This window comes from Oncorhynchus gorbuscha, linkage group LG05 (assembly GCF_021184085.1).
Source record: "Oncorhynchus gorbuscha isolate QuinsamMale2020 ecotype Even-year linkage group LG05, OgorEven_v1.0, whole genome shotgun sequence".
Classification (NCBI taxonomy): Eukaryota; Metazoa; Chordata; class Actinopteri; order Salmoniformes; family Salmonidae; genus Oncorhynchus; species Oncorhynchus gorbuscha.
In genome coordinates, this window is record NC_060177.1 from 2399553 (window position 1) to 2419949 (window position 20397).

Sequence of the window (20397 nt, forward strand, 5' to 3'; positions counted from 1 at the left end):
AGTGTATTATAACTACCGTTTGAGTTTGGTGGCGATGGCGTGGTGTTCGTCCCAGCTGACTGCATTCTCCAGACTGCACCGTGCCTGCAGGTGTTCGGTCTGCAGAGTGTGGAGCTCTCTCCTCGTTACCTCCAGCTCCCCCTCCAGCCTCTGCTTCTCTGCCTCCAGCAACATCAGCTGCTTACACACCTTAGAGACTGGAGAGGAGGGAGGAGAGTGGGGAGGGAGGGACCATGAGGGAAGAGAGGAGTGAGGGAGGAGGGGAGAGAGAGAGAGGGGGGAGGAACAGTTCATGGGGATAACTTTCAACTCTGAAGATTTCTACCAGACACCTCCAGCAGGGTGACTTCTACCAGACACCTCCAGCAGGGTGACTTCTACCAGACACCTCCAGCAGGGTGACTTCTACCAGACACCTCCAGCAGGGTGACTTCTACCAGACACCTCCAGCAGGGTGACTTCTACCAGACACCTCCAGCAGGGTGACTTCTACCAGACACCTCCAGCAGGGTGACTTCTACCAGACACCTCCAGCAGGGTGACTTCTACCAGACACCTCCAGCAGGGTGACTTCTACCAGACACCTCCAGCAGGGTGACTTCTACCAGACACCTCCAGCAGGGTGACTTCTACCAGACACCTCAAGCAGGGTGACTTCTACCAGACACCTCCAGCAGGGTGACTTCTACCAGACACCTCCAGCAGGGTGACTTCTACCAGACACCTCCAGCAGGGTGACTTCTACCAGACACCTCCAGCAGGGTGACTTCTACCAGACACCTCCAGCAGGGTGACTTCTACCAGACACCTCCAGCAGGGTGACTTCTACCAGACACCTCCAGCAGGGTGACTTCTACCAGACACCTCCAGCAGGGTGACTTCTACCAGACACCTCAAGCAGGGTGACTTCTACCAGACACCTCCAGCAGGGTGACTTCTACCAGACACCTCCAGCAGGGTGACTTCTACCAGACACCTCCAGCAGGGTGACTTCTACCAGACACCTCTATTAGGGTTTGATTCAGCGTTAATGTGTAGAATGTAGAAACAGAATGTAACTAGTTTCTATAGTAGAATCTGAAAGAGGGAGGCTCAGGGGTGATTGCTGGTGTCTGTCCCTACCTACCCTCAGTCAAATGTCTCCCATGACTGTCCTTAGCCTTCGTATGCTGCACCTCCAGCTGCTCTATCAGGACCTGGTTCTCCTGAAGTACCAGACGGGCCTGCTCCTGGAGCTGCCTCCTGGGGGGGAGAGGGGAGAGGGGAGAGGAGATAGCGAGGGGAGATAGAAAAGTGTCAAGACAGAGTCTCCTCTCTTTCTCACACACAAACAAACAGGGACAGATAGACAGAGACAGGCAGTACTCACCACTCCTTGTGGCTGACTCCTCCTGACAGAGAGGCAGTACTCACCACTCCTTGTGGCTGACTCCTCCTGACAGAGACAGTACTCACCACTCCTTGTGGCTGACTCCTCCTGACAGAGAGACAGTACTCACCACTCCTCGTGGCTGACTCCTCCAGATAGAGAGGCAGGCAGTACTCACCACTCCTTGTGGCTGACTCCTCCAGACAGAGAGGCAGTACTCACCACTCCTTGTGGCTGACTCCTCCTGACAGAGAGACAGTACTCACCACTCCTTGGGGCTGACTCCTCCTGACAGAGACAGTACTCACCACTCCTTGTGGCTGACTCCTCCTGACAGAGAGACAGTACTCACCACTCCTTGTGGCTGACTCCTCCTGACAGAGAGACAGTACTCACCACTCCTTGGGGCTGACTCCTCCAGACAGAGAGACAGGCAGTACTCACCACTCCTTGTGGCTGACTCCTCCAGACAGAGAGACAGGCAGTACTCACCACTCCTTGTGGCTGACTCCTCCAGACAGAGACACAGTACTCACCACTCCTTGTGGCTGACTCCTCCAGACAGAGAGACAGTACTCACCACTCCTTGTGGCTGACTCCTCCTGACAGAGAGACAGTACTCACCACTCCTTGTGGCTGACTCCTCCTGACAGAGAGACAGTACTCACCACTCCTTGGGGCTGACTCCTCCAGACAGAGAGACAGGCAGTACTCACCACTCCTTGTGGCTGACTCCTCCAGACAGAGAGACAGTACTCACCACTCCTTGTGGCTGACTCCTCCAGACAGAGACACAGTACTCACCACTCCTTGTGGCTGACTCCTCCAGACAGAGAGACAGTACTCACCACTCCTTGTGGCTGACTCCTCCAGACAGAGAGACAGGCAGTACTCACCACTCCTTGTGGCTGACTCCTCCAGACAGAGAGACAGGCAGTACTCACCACTCCTTGTGGCTGACTCCTCCAGACAGAGAGACAGTACTCACCACTCCTTGTGGCTGACTTCTCCAGACAGAGACAGTACTCACCACTCCTTGTGGCTGACTCCTCCTGACAGAGAGACAGTACTCACCACTCCTTGTGGCTGACTCCTCCTGACAGAGAGACAGTACTCACCACTCCTTGTGGCTGACTCCTCCAGACAGAGACACAGTACTCACCACTCCTTGTGGCTGACTCCTCCAGACAGAGAGACAGTACTCACCACTCCTTGTGGCTGACTCCTCCTGACAGAGAGACAGTACTCACCACTCCTTGTGGCTGACTCCTCCTGACAGAGAGACAGTACTCACCACTCCTTGTGGCTGACTCCTCCTGACAGAGAGACAGTACTCACCACTCCTTGTGGCTGACTCCTCCTGACAGAGACACAGTACTCACCACTCCTTGTGGCTGACTCCTCCAGACAGAGAGACAGTACTCACCACTCCTTGTGGCTGACTCCTCCAGACAGAGAGACAGTACTCACCACTCCTTGTGGCTGACTCCTCCAGACAGAGAGACAGTACTCACCACTCCTTGTGGCTGACTCCTCCAGACAGAGAGGCAGTACTCACCACTCCTTGTGGCTGACTCCTCCTGACAGAGAGACAGTACTCACCACTCCTTGTGGCTGACTCCTCCTGTCTGTTTCAGGTCCTGGTGTAGCTTCTGGTTCTCCTGCACCACCTCCTCCACACGGCCCCGGAATCTTCTCAACTCCTCCTACACACAACCAATCAATCAATCAATTACACTGGATCACAAAAACTACCTGGACAGCTCTCAGGGATCATAGAGCACATAGTGCACTATATAGGGAATATGGTGCAATTGGGCTCTGGTCTAAAGTAGTACACTATATAGGGAATAGGGTGTCATTTAGTGTGACGTAGCTGAGCCAATTTCAACCAGAGCCTGGGTAGACCAGGCCTCGAGCAGTTTAGTGGGACAAAGCTGAGCCTATTTGAACAAGAGCCTGGGTAGATCAGGCCTTGATCAGTTTAGTGCGACATAGCTGAGCCTATTTCAATCAGAGCCTCAAACAATTTAGTGGGACATAGCTGAGCCGATTTCAACCAGAGCCTGGGAAGACCAGGCTTCGAACAGTTTAGTGTGACAAAGCTGAGCCTATTTAAACAAGAGCCTGGGTAGATCAGGCCTTGATCAGTTTAGTGCGACAAAGCTGAGCCTATTTAAACAAGAGCCTGGGTAGATCAGGCCTCGAACAGTTTAGTGGGACAAAGCTGAGCCTATTTTACCCAGAGCCTGGTGTTGGGAAATAATCAGAATTGGTTGGTAACATAGGTAATATGTTTTATATTCATCATATGTTTGTAAGTTATTTCTCATCAGAATGTTATTTTTGTATAATACTGTGGCGAGGTTGCAGGTATATGTTCTATGTCAAGACGAAGTTGCATGGGCCACAGAGAGGGGAGAGGTCAAAGTGTCATCATGTGTAAACATATCTTTTGCTCCACTGTGTCTGTGTGCCAGTCACTCCCTACTTTTCCCATCAGGGAGAGGAGGATGGCCGTGTCTGGAATCATTCTCATGCTCCCTTTAATCTTAACCTATAGCCTCACTCTCCTCCCTGTGAGCTTGTCCAGGATTGGTTGTATCTAAAGGACAATTTGATATATGCCTGTTGATATGGAGGATTGGTTTATGGTTCTGGGGTTTGAGTAAGGAGACAAAGCTGAATGATGTCTATGCTGTCTGACTATGTGTGTTCTTTGCTATTAAAGGATCTCAGTTACATTGTAAGGGGGCTCTCAGAGAATTCATTGAGAGACACTGAATTAATCTGAGAGTCACAGGGTTATGATAGAGCTCATATAATTAAAGATGGACTTTGATAACTAACTCTGACTTGTGTGTGGTTTGCGCTCATGATTTGGTAAATAGAGGAAATTTCCACGACACTGGGTAGACCAGGCCTCTCTCTATCAGTTTAGTGTGACATAGCTGAGTCCATTTCAACCAGAGCCTGGGTAGACCAGGCCTCAAACAATTTAGTGGGACATAGCTGAGCCGATTTCAACCAGAGCCTGGATAGACCAGGCCTCAAAAAATTTTAAGGGACAAAGCTGAGCCTATTTCAACCAGAGCCTGGGTAGACCAGGCCTCTCTCTATCAGTTTAATGTAACATGGCTGAGTCCATTTCAACCAGAGCCTGGGTAGACCAGGCAGCGATTTCAACCAGAGACTGGGTAGACCAGGCCTCTCTCTATCAGTTTAGTGTGACATAGCTGAGCCCATTTCAACCAGAGCCTGGGTAGACCAGGCCTCGAACAGTTTAGTGGGACAAAACTGAGCCAATTTAGACCAGATCCTGGGTAGACCAGGCCTTGAAGAGTTTAGTGCGACATAGCTCAGCCTATTTCAACCAGAACCTGGGGAGACCAGGCCTCTATTTCAACCAGAGCCTGTGTAGACCAGGCCTCGAACAGTGTAGTGTGACAAAGCTGAGCCTATTTCAACCAGAGCCTGGGCAGACCAGGCCTCGAACAGTTTAGTGTGACATAGCTAAGCCTATTTCAACCAGAGCCTGTGTAGACCAGGCCTCAAACAGTTTAGTGCGACATAGCTGAGCCTATTTCAACCAGAGCCTGGGTAGACCAGGCCTGGAACATTTAGTGGGACATAGCTGAGCCGATTTCAACCAGAGCCTGGGTAGACCAGGCCTCGAACAGTTTAGTGGGACAAAGCTGAGCCTATTTCAACCAGAGCCTGGGCAGACCAGGCCTCGAACAGTTTAGTGTGACATAGATAAGCCTATTTCAACCAGAGCCTGGGCAGACCAGGCCTCGAACAGTTTAGTGCGACATAGCTGAGCCTATTTCAACCAGAGCCTGGGTAGACCAGGCCTGGAACATTTTAGTGGGACATAGCTGAGCCGATTTCAACCAGAGCCTGGGTAGACCAGCCCTCGAACAGATTAGTGGGACATAGCTGAGCCGATTTCAACCAGAGCCTGGGTAGACCAGGCCTCTATCAGTTTAGTGTGACATAGCTGAGCCTATTTCAACCAGAGCCTTTGTAGACCAGCCCTCGAACAGTTTAGTGGGACATAGCTGAGACAATTTCAACCAGAGCCTGGGTAGACCAGGCCTCGAACAGTTTAGTGGGACATAGCTGACCCGATTTCAACCACAGCCTGGGTAGACCAGGCCTTGAAGAGTTTAGTGGGACAAACCTGAGCCTATTTCAACCAGAGCCTGGGTAGACCAGGCCTCGAACAGTTTAGTGGGACAAAGCTGAGCCTATTTCAACCAGAGCCTGGGCAGACCAGGCCTCGAACAGTTTAGTGTGACAAAGCTGAGCCTATTTCAACCAGAGCCTGAGCAGACCAGGCCTCAAACAGTTTAGTGTGACATAGCTAAGCCTATTTCAACCAGAGCCTGGGTAGACCAGGCCGCGATTTCAAACAGAGCCTGGGTAGACCAGGCCTCGAACAGTTTAGTGGGACAAAGCTGAGCCTATTTCAACCAGAGCCTGGGCAGACCAGGCCTCGAACAGTTTAGTGTGACATAGATAAGCCTATTTCAACCAGAGCCTGGGCAGACCAGGCCTCGAACAGTTTAGTGCGACATAGCTGAGCCTATTTCAACCAGAGCCTGGGTAGACCAGGCCTGGAACATTTTAGTGGGACATAGCTGAGCCGATTTCAACCAGAGCCTGGGTAGACCAGCCCTCGAACAGATTAGTGGGACATAGCTGAGCCGATTTCAACCAGAGCCTGGGTAGACCAGGCCTCTATCAGTTTAGTGTGACATAGCTGAGCCTATTTCAACCAGAGCCTTTGTAGACCAGCCCTCGAACAGTTTAGTGGGACATAGCTGAGACTATTTCAACCAGAGCCTGGGTAGACCAGGCCTCGAACAGTTTAGTGGGACATAGCTGACCCGATTTCAACCAGAGCCTGGGTAGACCAGGCCTTGAACAGTTTAGTGGGACAAACCTGAGCCTATTTCAACCAGAGCCTGGGTAGACCAGGCCTCGAACAGTTTAGTGGGACAAAGCTGAGCCTATTTCAACCAGAGCCTGGGCAGACCAGGCCTCGAACAGTTTAGTGTGACAAAGCTGAGCCTATTTCAACCAGAGCCTGAGCAGACCAGGCCTCAAACAGTTTAGTGTGACATAGCTGAGCCTATTTCAACCAGAGCCTGGGTAGACCAGGCCTCGAACAGTTTAGTGTGACAAAGCTGAGCCTATTTCAAACAGAACCTGGGTAGACCAGGCCTCGAACAGTTTAGTGTGACAAAGCTGAGCCTATTTCAAACAGAACCTGGGTAGACCAGGCCTCGAACAGTTTAGTGTGACAAAGCTGAGCCTATTTCAACCAGAGCCTGGGCAGACCAGGCCTCGAACAGTTTAGTGTGACATAGCTAAGCCTATTTCAACCAGAGCCTGGGCAGACCAGGCCTGGAACATTTTAGTGGGACATAGCTGAGACTATTTCAACCAGAGTCTGGGCAGACCAGGCCTCGATTTCAACCAGAACCTGGGTAAACCAGGCCTCGAACAGTTTAGTGGGACAAACCTGAGCCTATTTCAACCAGATCCTGTGTAGACCAGGCCTCGACCAGTTTAGTGGGACAAACCTGAGGCTATTTCAACCAGAGCCTGGGTAGACCAGGCCTTGAACAGTTTAGTGTGACATAGCTAAGCCTATTTCAACCAGAGCCTGGGTAGACCAGGCCTCGAAGGGTTTAGTGGGACAAACCTGAGCCTATTTCAACCAGAGCCTGTGTAGAACAGGCCTGGAACATTTTAGTGGGACATAGCTGAGCCGATTTCAACCAGAGCCTGGGTAGACCAGGCCTCGAACAGTTTAGTGTGACATAGCTGAGCCTATTTCAACCAGAGCCTCGGTAGACCAGGCCTCGAACAGTTTAGTGTGACAAAGCTGAGCCTATTTCAACCAGAGCCAGGGTAGACCAGCCCTCGAACAGTTTAGTGGGACATAGCTGAGCCGATTTCAACCAGAGCCTGGGTAGACCAGGCCTCGAACAGTTTAGTGCGACATAGCTGAGCCGATTTCAACCAGAGCCTGGGTAGACCAGGCCTCGAACAGTTTAGTGGGATATAGCTGACCCGATTTCAACCAGAGCCTGGGTAGACCAGGCCTTGAAGAGTTAAGTGGGACAAACCTGAGCCTATTTCAACCAGAGCCTGGGTAGACCAGGCCTCGAACAGTTTAGTGCGACATAGCTGAGCCTATTTCAACCAGAGCCTGGGTAGACCAGGTCTTGAACAGTTTTGTGCGACATAGCTGAGCCTATTTCAACCAGAGCCTGGGTAGACCAGGCCTCGAACAGTTTAGTGTGACAAAGCTGAGCCTATTTCAACCAGAGCCAGGGTAGACCAGCCCTCGAACAGTTTAGTGGGACATAGCTGAGCCGATTTCAACCAGAGCCTGGGTAGACCAGGCCTCGAACAGTTTAGTGCGACAAAGCTGAGCCTATTTCAACCAGAGCCTGGGTAGACCAGGCCTCGAACAGTTTAGTGCGACATAGCTGAGCCTATTTCAACCAGAGCCTGGGTAAACCAGGCCTCGAACAGTTTAGTGGGACAAAGCTGAGCCTATTTCAACCAGAGCCTGGGTAGACCAGGCCTTGAAGAGTTTAGTGGGACAAACCTGAGCCTATTTCAACCAGAGCCTGTGTAGACCAGCCCTCGAACAGTTTACTGCGACATGGCTGAGCCTATTTCAACCAGAGCCTGGGTAGACCAGGCCTCGAACATTTTAGTGGGACATAGCTGAGCCGATTTCAACCAGAGCCTGGGTAGACCAGACTTCGAAGGGTTTAGTGGGACAAACCTGAGCCTATTTCAACCAGAGCCTGGGTAGACCAGGCCTCGAACAGTTTAGTGGGACATAGCTGAGCCTATTTCAACCAGAGCCTGGGTAGACCAGGCCTCGAACAGTTTAGTGGGATATAGCTGAGCCTATTTCAACCAGAGCCTGGGTAGACCAGGCCTCTCTCTATCAGTTTAGTGTGACATAGCTGATCATATTTCAACCAGAGCCTGGATAGACCAGACCTCAAAGGGTTTAGTGGGAACAACCTGAGCCTTTGTAGACTAGGCCTCGAACAGTTTAGTGGGACAAAGCTGAGCCTATTTCAACCAGAGCAGGCCTCGAACAGTTTAGTGGGACAAACCTGAGCCTATTTCAACCAGAGCCTGGGTAGACCAGGCCTCGGACAGTTTAGTGGGACAAACCTGAGCCTATTTCAACCAGAGCCTGGGTAGACCAGGCCTAGAACAGTTTAGTGGGACAAACCTGAGACTATTTCAACCAGAGCCTGGGTAGACCAGGCCTCGGACAGTTTAGTGGGACAAACCTGAGCCTATTTCAACCAGAGCCTGGGTCGACCAGGCCTCGAAAAGTTTAGTGGGACAAACCTGAGCCTATTTCAACCAGAGCCTGGGTAGACCAGGCCGCGATTTCAAACAGAACCTGGGTAGACCAGGCCTCGAACAGTTTAGTGGGACAAACCTGAGGCTATTTCAACCAGAGCCTGTGTAGACCAGGCCTGGAACATTTTAGTGGGACATAGCTGAGCCTATTTCAACCAGAGCCTGGGTAGACCAGGCCTCGAACAGTTTAGTGGGACAAAGCTGAGCCTATTTCAACCAGACCAGGCCGCGAACAGTTTAGTGGGATACAGCTGAGCCTATTTCAACCAGAGCCTGGGTAGACCAGGCCTCGAACAGTTTAGTGGGACAAAGCTGAGCCTATTTCAACCAGAGCCTGGGTAGACCAGGCCTCGGACAGTTTAGTGGGACAAACCTGAGCCTATTTCAACCAGAGCCTGGGTAGACCAGGCCTCTCTCTATCAGTTTAGTGTGACATAGCTGATCATATTTCAACCAGAGCCTGGATAGACCAGACCTCAAAGGGTTTAGTGGGAACAACCTGAGCCTTTGTAGACTAGGCCTCGAACAGTTTAGTGGGACAAAGCTGAGCCTATTTCAACCAGAGCAGGCCTCGAACAGTTTAGTGGGACAAACCTGAGCCTATTTCAACCAGAGCCTGGGTAGACCAGGCCTCGAACAGAATAGTGTGACAAAGCTGAGCCTATTTCAACTAGAGTAGGCCTCGAACAGTTTAGTGTGACATAGCTAAGCCTATTTCAACCAGAGCCTGGGTAGACCAGGCCTCGAAGGGTTTAGTGGGACAAACCTGAGCCTATTTCAACCAGAGCCTGTGTAGAACAGGCCTGGAACATTTTAGTGGGACATAGCTGAGCCGATTTCAACCAGAGCCTGGGTAGACCAGGCCTCGAACAGTTTAGTGTGACATAGCTGAGCCTATTTCAACCAGAGCCTCGGTAGACCAGGCCTCGAACAGTTTAGTGTGACAAAGCTGAGCCTATTTCAACCAGAGCCAGGGTAGACCAGCCCTCGAACAGTTTAGTGGGACATAGCTGAGCCGATTTCAACCAGAGCCTGGGTAGACCAGGCCTCGAACAGTTTAGTGCGACATAGCTGAGCCGATTTCAACCAGAGCCTGGGTAGACCAGGCCTCGAACAGTTTAGTGGGATATAGCTGACCCGATTTCAACCAGAGCCTGGGTAGACCAGGCCTTGAAGAGTTAAGTGGGACAAACCTGAGCCTATTTCAACCAGAGCTTGGGTAGACCAGGCCTCGAACAGTTTAGTGGGACAAAGCTGAGCCTATTTCAACCAGAGCCTGGGTAGACCAGGCCTCGAACAGTTTAGTGTGACAAAGCTGAGCCTATTTCAACCAGAGCCTGGGCAGACCAGGCCTCGAACAGTTTAGTGTGACATAGCTAAGCCTATTTCAACCAGAGCCTGTGTAGACCAGGCCTCAAAGAGTTTAGTGCGACATAGCTGAGCCTATTTCAACCAGAGCCTGGGTAGACCAGGTCTTGAACAGTTTTGTGCGACATAGCTGAGCCTATTTCAACCAGAGCCTGGGTAGACCAGGCCTCGAACAGTTTAGTGTGACAAAGCTGAGCCTATTTCAACCAGAGCCAGGGTAGACCAGCCCTCGAACAGTTTAGTGGGACATAGCTGAGCCGATTTCAACCAGAGCCTGGGTAGACCAGGCCTCGAACAGTTTAGTGCGACAAAGCTGAGCCTATTTCAACCAGAGCCTGGGTAGACCAGGCCTCGAACAGTTTAGTGCGACATAGCTGAGCCTATTTCAACCAGAGCCTGGGTAAACCAGGCCTCGAACAGTTTAGTGGGACAAAGCTGAGCCTATTTCAACCAGAGCCTGGGTAGACCAGGCCTTGAAGAGTTTAGTGGGACAAACCTGAGCCTATTTCAACCAGAGCCTGTGTAGACCAGCCCTCGAACAGTTTACTGCGACATGGCTGAGCCTATTTCAACCAGAGCCTGGGTAGACCAGGCCTCGAACATTTTAGTGGGACATAGCTGAGCCGATTTCAACCAGAGCCTGGGTAGACCAGACTTCGAAGGGTTTAGTGGGACAAACCTGAGCCTATTTCAACCAGAGCCTGGGTAGACCAGGCCTCGAACAGTTTTGTGCGACATAGCTGAGCCTATTTCAACCAGAGCCTGGGTAAACCAGGCCTCGAACAGTTTAGTGGGATATAGCTGAGCCTATTTCAACCAGAGCCTGGGTAGACCAGGCCTCTCTCTATCAGTTTAGTGTGACATAGCTGATCATATTTCAACCAGAGCCTGGATAGACCAGACCTCAAAGGGTTTAGTGGGAACAACCTGAGCCTTTGTAGACTAGGCCTCGAACAGTTTAGTGGGACAAAGCTGAGCCTATTTCAACCAGAGCAGGCCTCGAACAGTTTAGTGGGACAAACCTGAGCCTATTTCAACCAGAGCCTGGGTAGACCAGGCCTCGGACAGTTTAGTGGGACAAACCTGAGCCTATTTCAACCAGAGCCTGGGTAGACCAGGCCTAGAACAGTTTAGTGGGACAAACCTGAGACTATTTCAACCAGAGCCTGGGTAGACCAGGCCTCGGACAGTTTAGTGCGACAAAGCTGAGCCTATTTCAACCAGAGCCTGGGTCGACCAGGCCTCGAAAAGTTTAGTGGGACAAACCTGAGCCTATTTCAACCAGAGCCTGGGTAGACCAGGCCGCGATTTCAAACAGAACCTGGGTAGACCAGGCCTCGAACAGTTTAGTGTGACAAAGCTGAGCCTATTTCAACCAGAGCCTGGGTCGACCAGGCCTCGAAAAGTTTAGTGGGACAAACCTGAGCCTATTTCAACCAGAGCCTGTGTAGACCAGGCCTCGAACAGTTTAGTGTGACATAGCTGAGCGGATTTCAACCAGAGCCTGGGTAGACCAGGCCTCGAACAGTTTAGTGTGACATAGCTGAGACTATTTCAACCAGAGTCTGGGCAGACCAGGCCTCGATTTCAACCAGAACCTGGGTAATCCAGGCCTCGAACAGTTTAGTGGGACAAACCTGAGGCTATTTCAACCAGAGCCTGTGTAGACCAGGCCTGGAACATTTTAGTGGGACATAGCTGAGCCTATTTCAACCAGAGCCTGGGTAGACCAGGCCTCGAACAGTTTAGTGGGACAAAGCTGAGCCTATTTCAACCAGACCAGGCCGCGAACAGTTTAGTGGGATATAGCTGAGCCTATTTCAACCAGAGCCTGGGTAGACCAGGCCTCGAACAGTTTAGTGGGACAAAGCTGAGCCTATTTCAACCAGAGTCTGGGTAGACCAGGCCTCGAACAGTTTAGTGGGACAAAGCTGAGCCTATTTCAACCAGAGCCTGGGTAGACCAGGCCTCGGACAGTTTAGTGGGACAAACCTGAGCCTATTTCAACCAGAGCCTGGGTAGACCAGGCCTCTCTCTATCAGTTTAGTGTGACATAGCTGATCATATTTCAACCAGAGCCTGGATAGACCAGACCTCAAAGGGTTTAGTGGGAACAACCTGAGCCTTTGTAGACTAGGCCTCGAACAGTTTAGTGGGACAAAGCTGAGCCTATTTCAACCAGAGCAGGCCTCGAACAGTTTAGTGGGACAAACCTGAGCCTATTTCAACCAGAGCCTGGGTAGACCAGGCCTCGAACAGAATAGTGTGACAAAGCTGAGCCTATTTCAACTAGAGCAGGCCTCGAACAGTTTAGTGGGACAAACCTGAGCCTATTTCAACCAGAGCCTGGGTAGACCAGGCCTCAAACAGTTTAGTGGGACAAACCTGAGCCTATTTCAACCAGAGCCTGGGTAGACCAGGCCTAGAACAGTTTAGTGGGACAAACCTGAGACTATTTCAACCAGAGCCTGGGTAGACCAGGCCTCGGACAGTTTAGTGGGACAAACCTGAGCCTATTTCAAACAGAGCCTGGGTAGACCAGGCCTAGAACAGTTTAGTGGGACAAACCTGAGCCTATTTCAACCAGAGCCTGGGTAGACCAGGCCTCGGGCAGTTTAGTGGGACAAACCTGAGCCGATTTCAACCAGAGCCTGGGTAGACCAGGCCTCAAAGGGTTTAGTGGGAACAACCTGAGCCTATTTCAACCAGAGCCTGGGTAGACCAGGCCTCGAACAGAATAGTGTGACAAAGCTGAGCCTATTTCAACTAGAGCAGGCCTCGAACAGTTTAGTGTGACAAAGCTGAGCCTATTTCAACCAGAGCCTGGGTAGACCAGGCCTCAAACAGTTTAGTGTGACAAAGCTGAGACAATTTCAACCAGAGCCTGGGTAGACTAGGCCTCGAACAGTTTAGTGGGACAAAGCTGAGCCTATTTCAACCAGAGCCTGGGTAGACCAGGCCTTGAAGAGTTTAGTGGGACAAACCTGAGCCTATTTCAACCAGAGCCTGTGTAGACCAGCCCTCGAACAGTTTACTGCGACATGGCTGAGCCCATTTCAACCAGAGCCTGGGTAGACCAGGCCTCGAACAGTTTAGTGGGACAAACCTGAGCCTATTTCAACCAGATCCTGTGTAGACCAGGCCTCGAACAGTTTAGTGGGACAAACCTGAGCCTATTTCAACCAGAACCTGGGTAGACCAGGCCTTGAACAGTTTAGTGTGACATAGCTAAGCCTATTTCAACCAGAGCCTGGGTAGACCAGGCCTCGAAGGGTTTAGTGGGACAAACCTGAGCCTATTTCAACCAGAGCCTGTGTAGAACAGGCCTGGAACATTTTAGTGGGACATAGCTGAGCCGATTTCAACCAGAGCCTGGGTAGACCAGGCCTCTATCAGTTTAGTGTGACATAGCTGAGCTTATTTCAACCAGAGCCTGGTTAGACCAGGCCTCGAACAGTTTAGTGTGACATAACTGAGCCTATTTCAACCAGAGTCTGGGCAGACCAGGCCTCGATTTCAACCAGAACCTGGGTAAACCAGGCCTTTTAGTGGGACAAACCTGAGCCTATTTCAACCAGATCCTGTGTAGACCAGGCCTCGAACAGTTTAGTGGGACAAACCTGAGCCTATTTCAACCAGAGCCTGGGTAGACCAGGCCTTGAACAGTTTAGTGTGACATAGCTAAGCCTATTTCAACCAGAGCCTGGGTAGACCAGGCCTCGAAGGGTTTAGCGGGACAAACCTGAGCCTATTTCAACCAGAGCCTGTGTAGAACAGGCCTGGAACATTTTAGTGGGACATAGCTGAGCCGATTTCAACCAGAGCCTGGGTAGACCAGGCCTCGAACAGTTTAGTGGGACATAGCTGACCCGATTTCAACAAGAGCCTGGGTAGACCAGGCCTTGAAGAGTTTAGTGGGACAAACCTGAGCCTATTTCAACCAGAGCCTGGGTAGACCAGGCCTCGAACAGTTTAGTGTGACAAAGCTGAGCCTATTTCAACCAGAGCCTGGGTAGACCAGGCCTCGAACAGTTTAGTGCAACAAAGCTGAGCCTATTTCAACCGGAGCCTGGGTAGACCAGGCCTCGAACAGTTTAGCGTGACAAAGCTGAGCCTATTTCAACCAGAGTCTGGGCAGACCAGGCCTCGATTTCAACCAGAATCTGGGTAAACCAGGCCTCGAACAGTTTAGTGGGACAAACCTGAGCCTATTTCAACCAGAGCCTGGGTAGACCAGGCCTTGAACAGTTTAGTGTGACATAGCTAAGCCTATTTCAACCAGAGCCTGGGTAGACCAGGCCTCGAAGGGTTAAGTGGGACAAACCTGAGCCTATTTCAACCAGAGCCTGTGTAGAACAGGCCTGGAACATTTTAGTGGGACATAGCTGAGCCGATTTCAACCAGAGCCTGGGTAGACCAGGCCTCGAACAGTTTAGTGGGACATAGCTGACCCGATTTCAACCAGAGCCTGGGTAGACCAGGCCTTGAAGAGTTTAGTGGGACAAACCTGAGCCTATTTCAACCAGAGCCTGGGTAGACCAGGCCTCGAACAGTTTAGTGTGACAAAGCTGAGCCTATTTCAACCAGAGCCTGGGTAGACCAGGCCTCGAACAGTTTAGTGTGACAAAGCTGAGCCTATTTCAACCAGAGCCTGGGCAGACCAGGCCTCAAACAGTTTAGTGCAACAAAGCTGAGCCTATTTCAACCAGAGCCTGGGTAGACCAGGCCTCGAACAGTTTAGCGTGACAAAGCTGAGCCTATTTCAACCAGAGTCTGGGCAGACCAGGCCTCGATTTCAACCAGAACCTGGGTAAACCAGGCCTCGAACAGTTTAGTGGGACAAACCTGAGCCTATTTCAACCAGAGCCTGGGTAGACCAGGCCTTGAACAGTTTAGTGTGACATAGCTAAGCCTATTTCAACCAGAGCCTGGGTAGACCAGGCCTCGAAGGGTTAAGTGGGACAAACCTGAGCCTATTTCAACCAGAGCCTGTGTAGAACAGGCCTGGAACATTTTAGTGGGACATAGCTGAGCCGATTTCAACCAGAGCCTGGGTAGACCAGGCCTCGAACAGTTTAGTGGGACATAGCTGACCCGATTTCAACCAGAGCCTGGGTAGACCAGGCCTTGAAGAGTTTAGTGGGACAAACCTGAGCCTATTTCAACCAGAGCCTGGGTAGACCAGGCCTCGAACAGTTTAGTGTGACAAAGCTGAGCCTATTTCAACCAGAGCCTGGGTAGACCAGGCCTCGAACAGTTTAGTGTGACAAAGCTGAGCCTATTTCAACCAGAGCCTGGGCAGACCAGGCCTCAAACAGTTTAGTGCGACAAAGCTGAGCCTATTTCAACCAGAGCCTGGGTAGACCAGGCCTCGAACAGTTTAGCGTGACAAAGCTGAGCCTATTTCAACCAGAGTCTGGGCAGACCAGGCCTCGATTTCAACCAGAACCTGGGTAAACCAGGCCTCGAACAGTTTAGTGGGACAAACCTGAGCCTATTTCAACCAGAGCCTGGGTAGACCAGGCCTTGAACAGTTTAGTGTGACATAGCTAAGCCTATTTCAACCAGAGCCTGGGTAGACCAGGCCTCGAAGGGTTAAGTGGGACAAACCTGAGCCTATTTCAACCAGAGCCTGGGTAGAACAGGCCTGGAACATTTTAGTGGGACATAGCTGAGCCGATTTCAACCAGAGCCTGGGTAGACCAGGCCTCGAACAGTTTAGTGGGACATAGCTGACCCGATTTCAACCAGAGCCTGGGTAGACCAGGCCTTGAAGAGTTTAGTGGGACAAACCTGAGCCTATTTCAACCAGAGCCTGGGTAGACCAGGCCTCGAACAGTTTAGTGTGACAAAGCTGAGCCTATTTCAACCAGAGCCTGGGTAGACCAGGCCTCGAACAGTTTAGTGTGACAAAGCTGAGCCTATTTCAACCAGAGCCTGGGTAGACCAGGCCTGGAACATTTTAGTGGGACATAGCTGAGCCGATTTCAACCAGAGCCTGGGTAGACCAGCCCTCGAACAGATTAGTGGGACATAGCTGAGCCGATTTCAACCAGAGCCTGGGTAGACCAGGCCTCGATCAGTTTAGTGCGACATAGCTGAGCCTATTTCAACCAGAACCTGGGTAGACCAGCCCTCGAACAGTTTAGTGGGACATAGCTGAGCCGATTTCAACCAGAGCCTGGGTAGACCAGGCCTCGAACAGTTTAGTGCGACATAGCTGAGCCGATTTCAACCAGAGCCTGGGTAGACCAGGCCTCGAACAGTTTAGTGGGACATAGCTGACCCGATTTCAACAAGAGCCTGGGTAGACCAGGCCTCGAACAGTTTAGTGTGACATAGCTAAGCCTATTTCAACCAGAGCCTGGGTAGACCAGGCCGTGAATTCAAACAGAACCTGGGTAGACCAGGCCTCGAACAGTTTAGTGTGACAAAGCTGCGCCTATTTCAACCAGAGCCTGGGTCGACCAGGCCTGGAAAAGTTTAGTGGGACAAACCTGAGCCTATTTCAACCAGAGCCTGTGTAGACCAGGCCTCGAACAGTTTAGTGGGACATAGCTGAGCCGATTTCAACCAGAGCCTGGGTAGACCAGGCTTTGAAGAGTATAGTGGGACAAACCTGAGCCTATTTCAACCAGAGCCTGTGTAGACCAGGCCTCGAACAGTGTTGTGTGACATAGCTGAGCGGATTTCAACCAGAGCCTGGGTAGACCAGGCCTCGAACAGTTTAGTGTGACATAGCTGAGACTATTTCAACCAGAGTCTGGGCAGACCAGGCCTCGATTTCAACCAGAACCTGGGTAAACCAGGCCTCGAACAGTTTAGTGGGACAAACCTGAGCCTATTTCAACCAGAGCCTGTGTAGACCAGGCCTGGAACATTTTAGTGGGACATAGCTGAGCCGATTTCAACCAGAGCCTGGGTAGACCAGGCCTTGAACATTTTAGTGGGACATAGCTGAGCCGATTTCAACAAGAGCTTGGATAGACCAGGCCTCGAACAGTTTAGTGGGACAAAGCTGAGCCTATTTCAACCAGAGCCTGGGTAGACCAGGCCTCGATCAGTTTAGTGCGACATAGCTGAGCCTATTTCAACCAGAACCTGGGTAGACCAGGCCTCGAACAGTTTAGTGGGACAAAGCTGAGCCGATTTCAACCAGAGCCTGGGTAGACCAGGCCTCGAACAGTTTAGTGCAACATAGCTGAGCCGATTTCAACCAGAGCCTGGGTAGACCAGGCCTCGAACAGTTTAGTGTGACATAGCTGAGCCTATTTCAACCAGAGCCTGGTTAGACCAGGCCTCGATCAGTTTAGTGCGACATAGCTGAGCCTATTTCAACCAGAACCTGGGTAGACCAGCCCTCGAACAGTTTAGTGGGACATAGCTGAGCCGATTTCAACCAGAGCCTGGGTAGACCAGGCCTCGAACAGTTTAGTGCAACATAGCTGAGCCGATTTCAACCAGAGCCTGGGTAGACCAGGCCTCGAACAGTTTAGTGTGACATAGCTGAGCCTATTTCAACCAGAGCCTGGGTAGACCAGGCCTCGAACAGTTTAGTGTGACATAGCTAAGCCTATTTCAACCAGAGCCTGGGTAGACCAGGCCTCGAACAGTTTAGTGTGACATAGCTAAGCCTATTTCAACCAGAGCCTGGGTAGACCAGGCCGCGATTTCAAACAGAACCTGGGTAGACCAGGCCTCGAACAGATTAGTGGGACATAGCTGAGCCGATTTCAACCAGAGCCTGGGTAGACCAGGCTTTGAAGAGTATAGTGGGACAAACCTGAGCCTATTTCAACCAGAGCCTGTGTAGACCAGGCCTCGAACAGTGTAGTGTGACATAGCTGAGCGGATTTCAACCAGAGCCTGGGTAGACCAGGCCTCGAACAGTTTAGTGTGACATAGCTGAGACTATTTCAACCAGAGTCTGGGCAGACCAGGCCTCGATTTCAACCAGAACCTGGGTAAACCAGGCCTCGAACAGTTTAGTGGGACAAACCTGAGGCTATTTCAACCAGAGCCTGGGTAGACCAGGCCTCGAACAGTTTAGTGGGACAAACCTGAGCCTATTTCAACCAGAGCCTGGGTAGACCAGGCCTCGAACAGAATAGTGTGACAAAGTTGAGCCTATTTCAACTAGAGCAGGCCTCGAACAGTTTAGTGGGACAAAGCTGAGCCTATTTCAACCAGAGCCTGGGTAGACCAGGCCTCGAACAGTTTTGTGCGACATAGCTGAGCCTATTTCAACCAGAGCCTGGGTAAACCAGGCCTCGAACAGTTTAGTGTGAAATAGCAAAGCCTATTTCAACCAGAGCCTGGGTAGACCAGGCCTCGAACAGTTTAGTGGGACAAACCTGAGCCTATTTCAACCAGAGCCTGGGTAGACCAGGCCTCGGACAGTTTAGTGGGACAAACCTGAGCCTATTTCAACCAGAGCCTGCGTAGACCAGGCCTAGAACAGTTTAGTGGGACAAACCTGAGCCTATTTCAACCAGAGCCTGGGTAGACCAGGCCTCGGACAGTTTAGTGGGACAAACCTGAGCCTATTTCAACCAGAGCCTGGGTAGACCAGGCCTAGAACAGTTTAGTGGGACAAACCTGAGCCTATTTCAACCAGAGCCTGGGTAGACCAGGCCTCGGACAGTTTAGTGGGACAAACCTGAGCCTATTTCAACCAGAGCCTGGGTAGACCAGGCCTAGAACAGTTTAGTGGGACAAACCTGAGCCTATTTCAACCAGAGCCTGGGTAGACCAGGCCTCGGACAGTTTAGTGGGACAAACCTGAGCCGATTTCAACCAGAGCCTGGGTAGACCAGGCCTCAAAGGGTTTAGTGGGAACAACCTGAGCCTATTTCAACCAGAGCCTGGGTAGACCAGACCTCAAAGGGTTTAGTGGGAACAACCTGAGCCTATTTCAACCAGAGCCTGGGTAGACCAGGCCTCGAACAGTTTAGTGCGACATAGCTGAGCCTATTTCAACCAGAGCCTGGGTAGACCAGGCCTCGAACATTTTAGTGTGACAAAGCTGAGCCTATTTCAACCAGAGCCTGGGTAGACCAGGCCTCAAACAGTTTAGTGTGACAAAGCTGAGACAATTTCAACCAGAGCCTGGGTAGACTAGGCCTCGAACAGTTTAGTGGGACAAAGCTGAGCCTATTTCAACCAGAGCCTGTGTAGACCAGCCCTCGAACAGTTTACTGCGACATGGCTGAGCCTATTTCAACCAGAGCCTGGGTAGACCAGGCCTCGAACATTTTAGTGGGACATAGCTGAGCCGATTTCAACCAGAGCCTGGGTAGACCAGGCCTCGGACAGTTTAGTGGGACAAACCTGAGCCGATTTCAACCAGAGCCTGGGTAGACCAGACTTCGAAGGGTTTAGTGGGACAAACCTGAGCCTATTTCAACCATAGTCTGGGTAGACCAGGCCTCGAACAGTTTTGTGCGACATAGCTGAGCCTATTTCAACCAGAGCCTGGGTAAACCAGGCCTCGAACAGTTTAGTGTGAAATAGCAGAGCCTATTTCAACCAGAGCCTGGGTAGACCAGGCCTCGAACAGTTTAGTGGGACAAACATGAGCCTATTTCAACCAGAGCCTGGGTAGACCAGGCCTCGAACAGTTTAGTGGGACAAACCTGAGCCTATTTCAACCAGAGCCTGGGTAGACCAGGCCTAGAACAGTTTAGTGGGACAAACCTGAGCCTATTTCAACCAGAGCCTGGGTAGACCAGGCCTCGGACAGTTTAGTGGGACAAACCTGAGCCTATTTCAACCAGAGCCTGGGTAGACCAGGCCTAGAACAGTTTAGTGGGACAAACCTGAGCCTATTTCAACCAGAGCAGGCCTCGAACAGTTTAGTGTGACAAAGCTGAGACAATTTCAACCAGAGCCTGGTTAGACCAGGCCTCTCTCTATCAGTTTCAAATCAAATCAAATTTTATTTGTCACATACACATGGTTAGCAGATGTTAATGCGAGTGTAGCGAAATGCTTGTGCCTCTAGTTCCGACAATGCAGTGATAACCAACAAGTAATCTAACTAACAATTCCAAAACTACTGTCTTATACACAGTGTAAGGGGATAAGGAACATGTACATAAGGATATATGAATGAGTGATGGTACAGAGCAGCATAGAGTAGATGGTATCGAGTACAGTATATACATATGAGATGAGTATGTAGACAAAGTAAACAAAGTGGCATAGTTAAAGTGGCTAGTGATACATGTATTACATAAGGATGCAGT

General features: G+C 51.0%; 1 protein-coding gene across 1 annotated transcript in view; it reads right to left on the reverse strand.

The window, feature by feature from the left end:
* The window catches only part of LOC124035365 (centrosomal protein of 89 kDa-like), a 223430-nt gene that overhangs the window by 136765 nt on the left and 66268 nt on the right, over window positions 1-20397 (reverse strand). Inside the window, 3 exon segments of the mRNA XM_046348827.1 lie at window positions 17-197; window positions 1127-1242; window positions 2972-3075. Of these exon segments, the coding sequence (XP_046204783.1) occupies window positions 17-197; window positions 1127-1242; window positions 2972-3075 (401 nt within the window).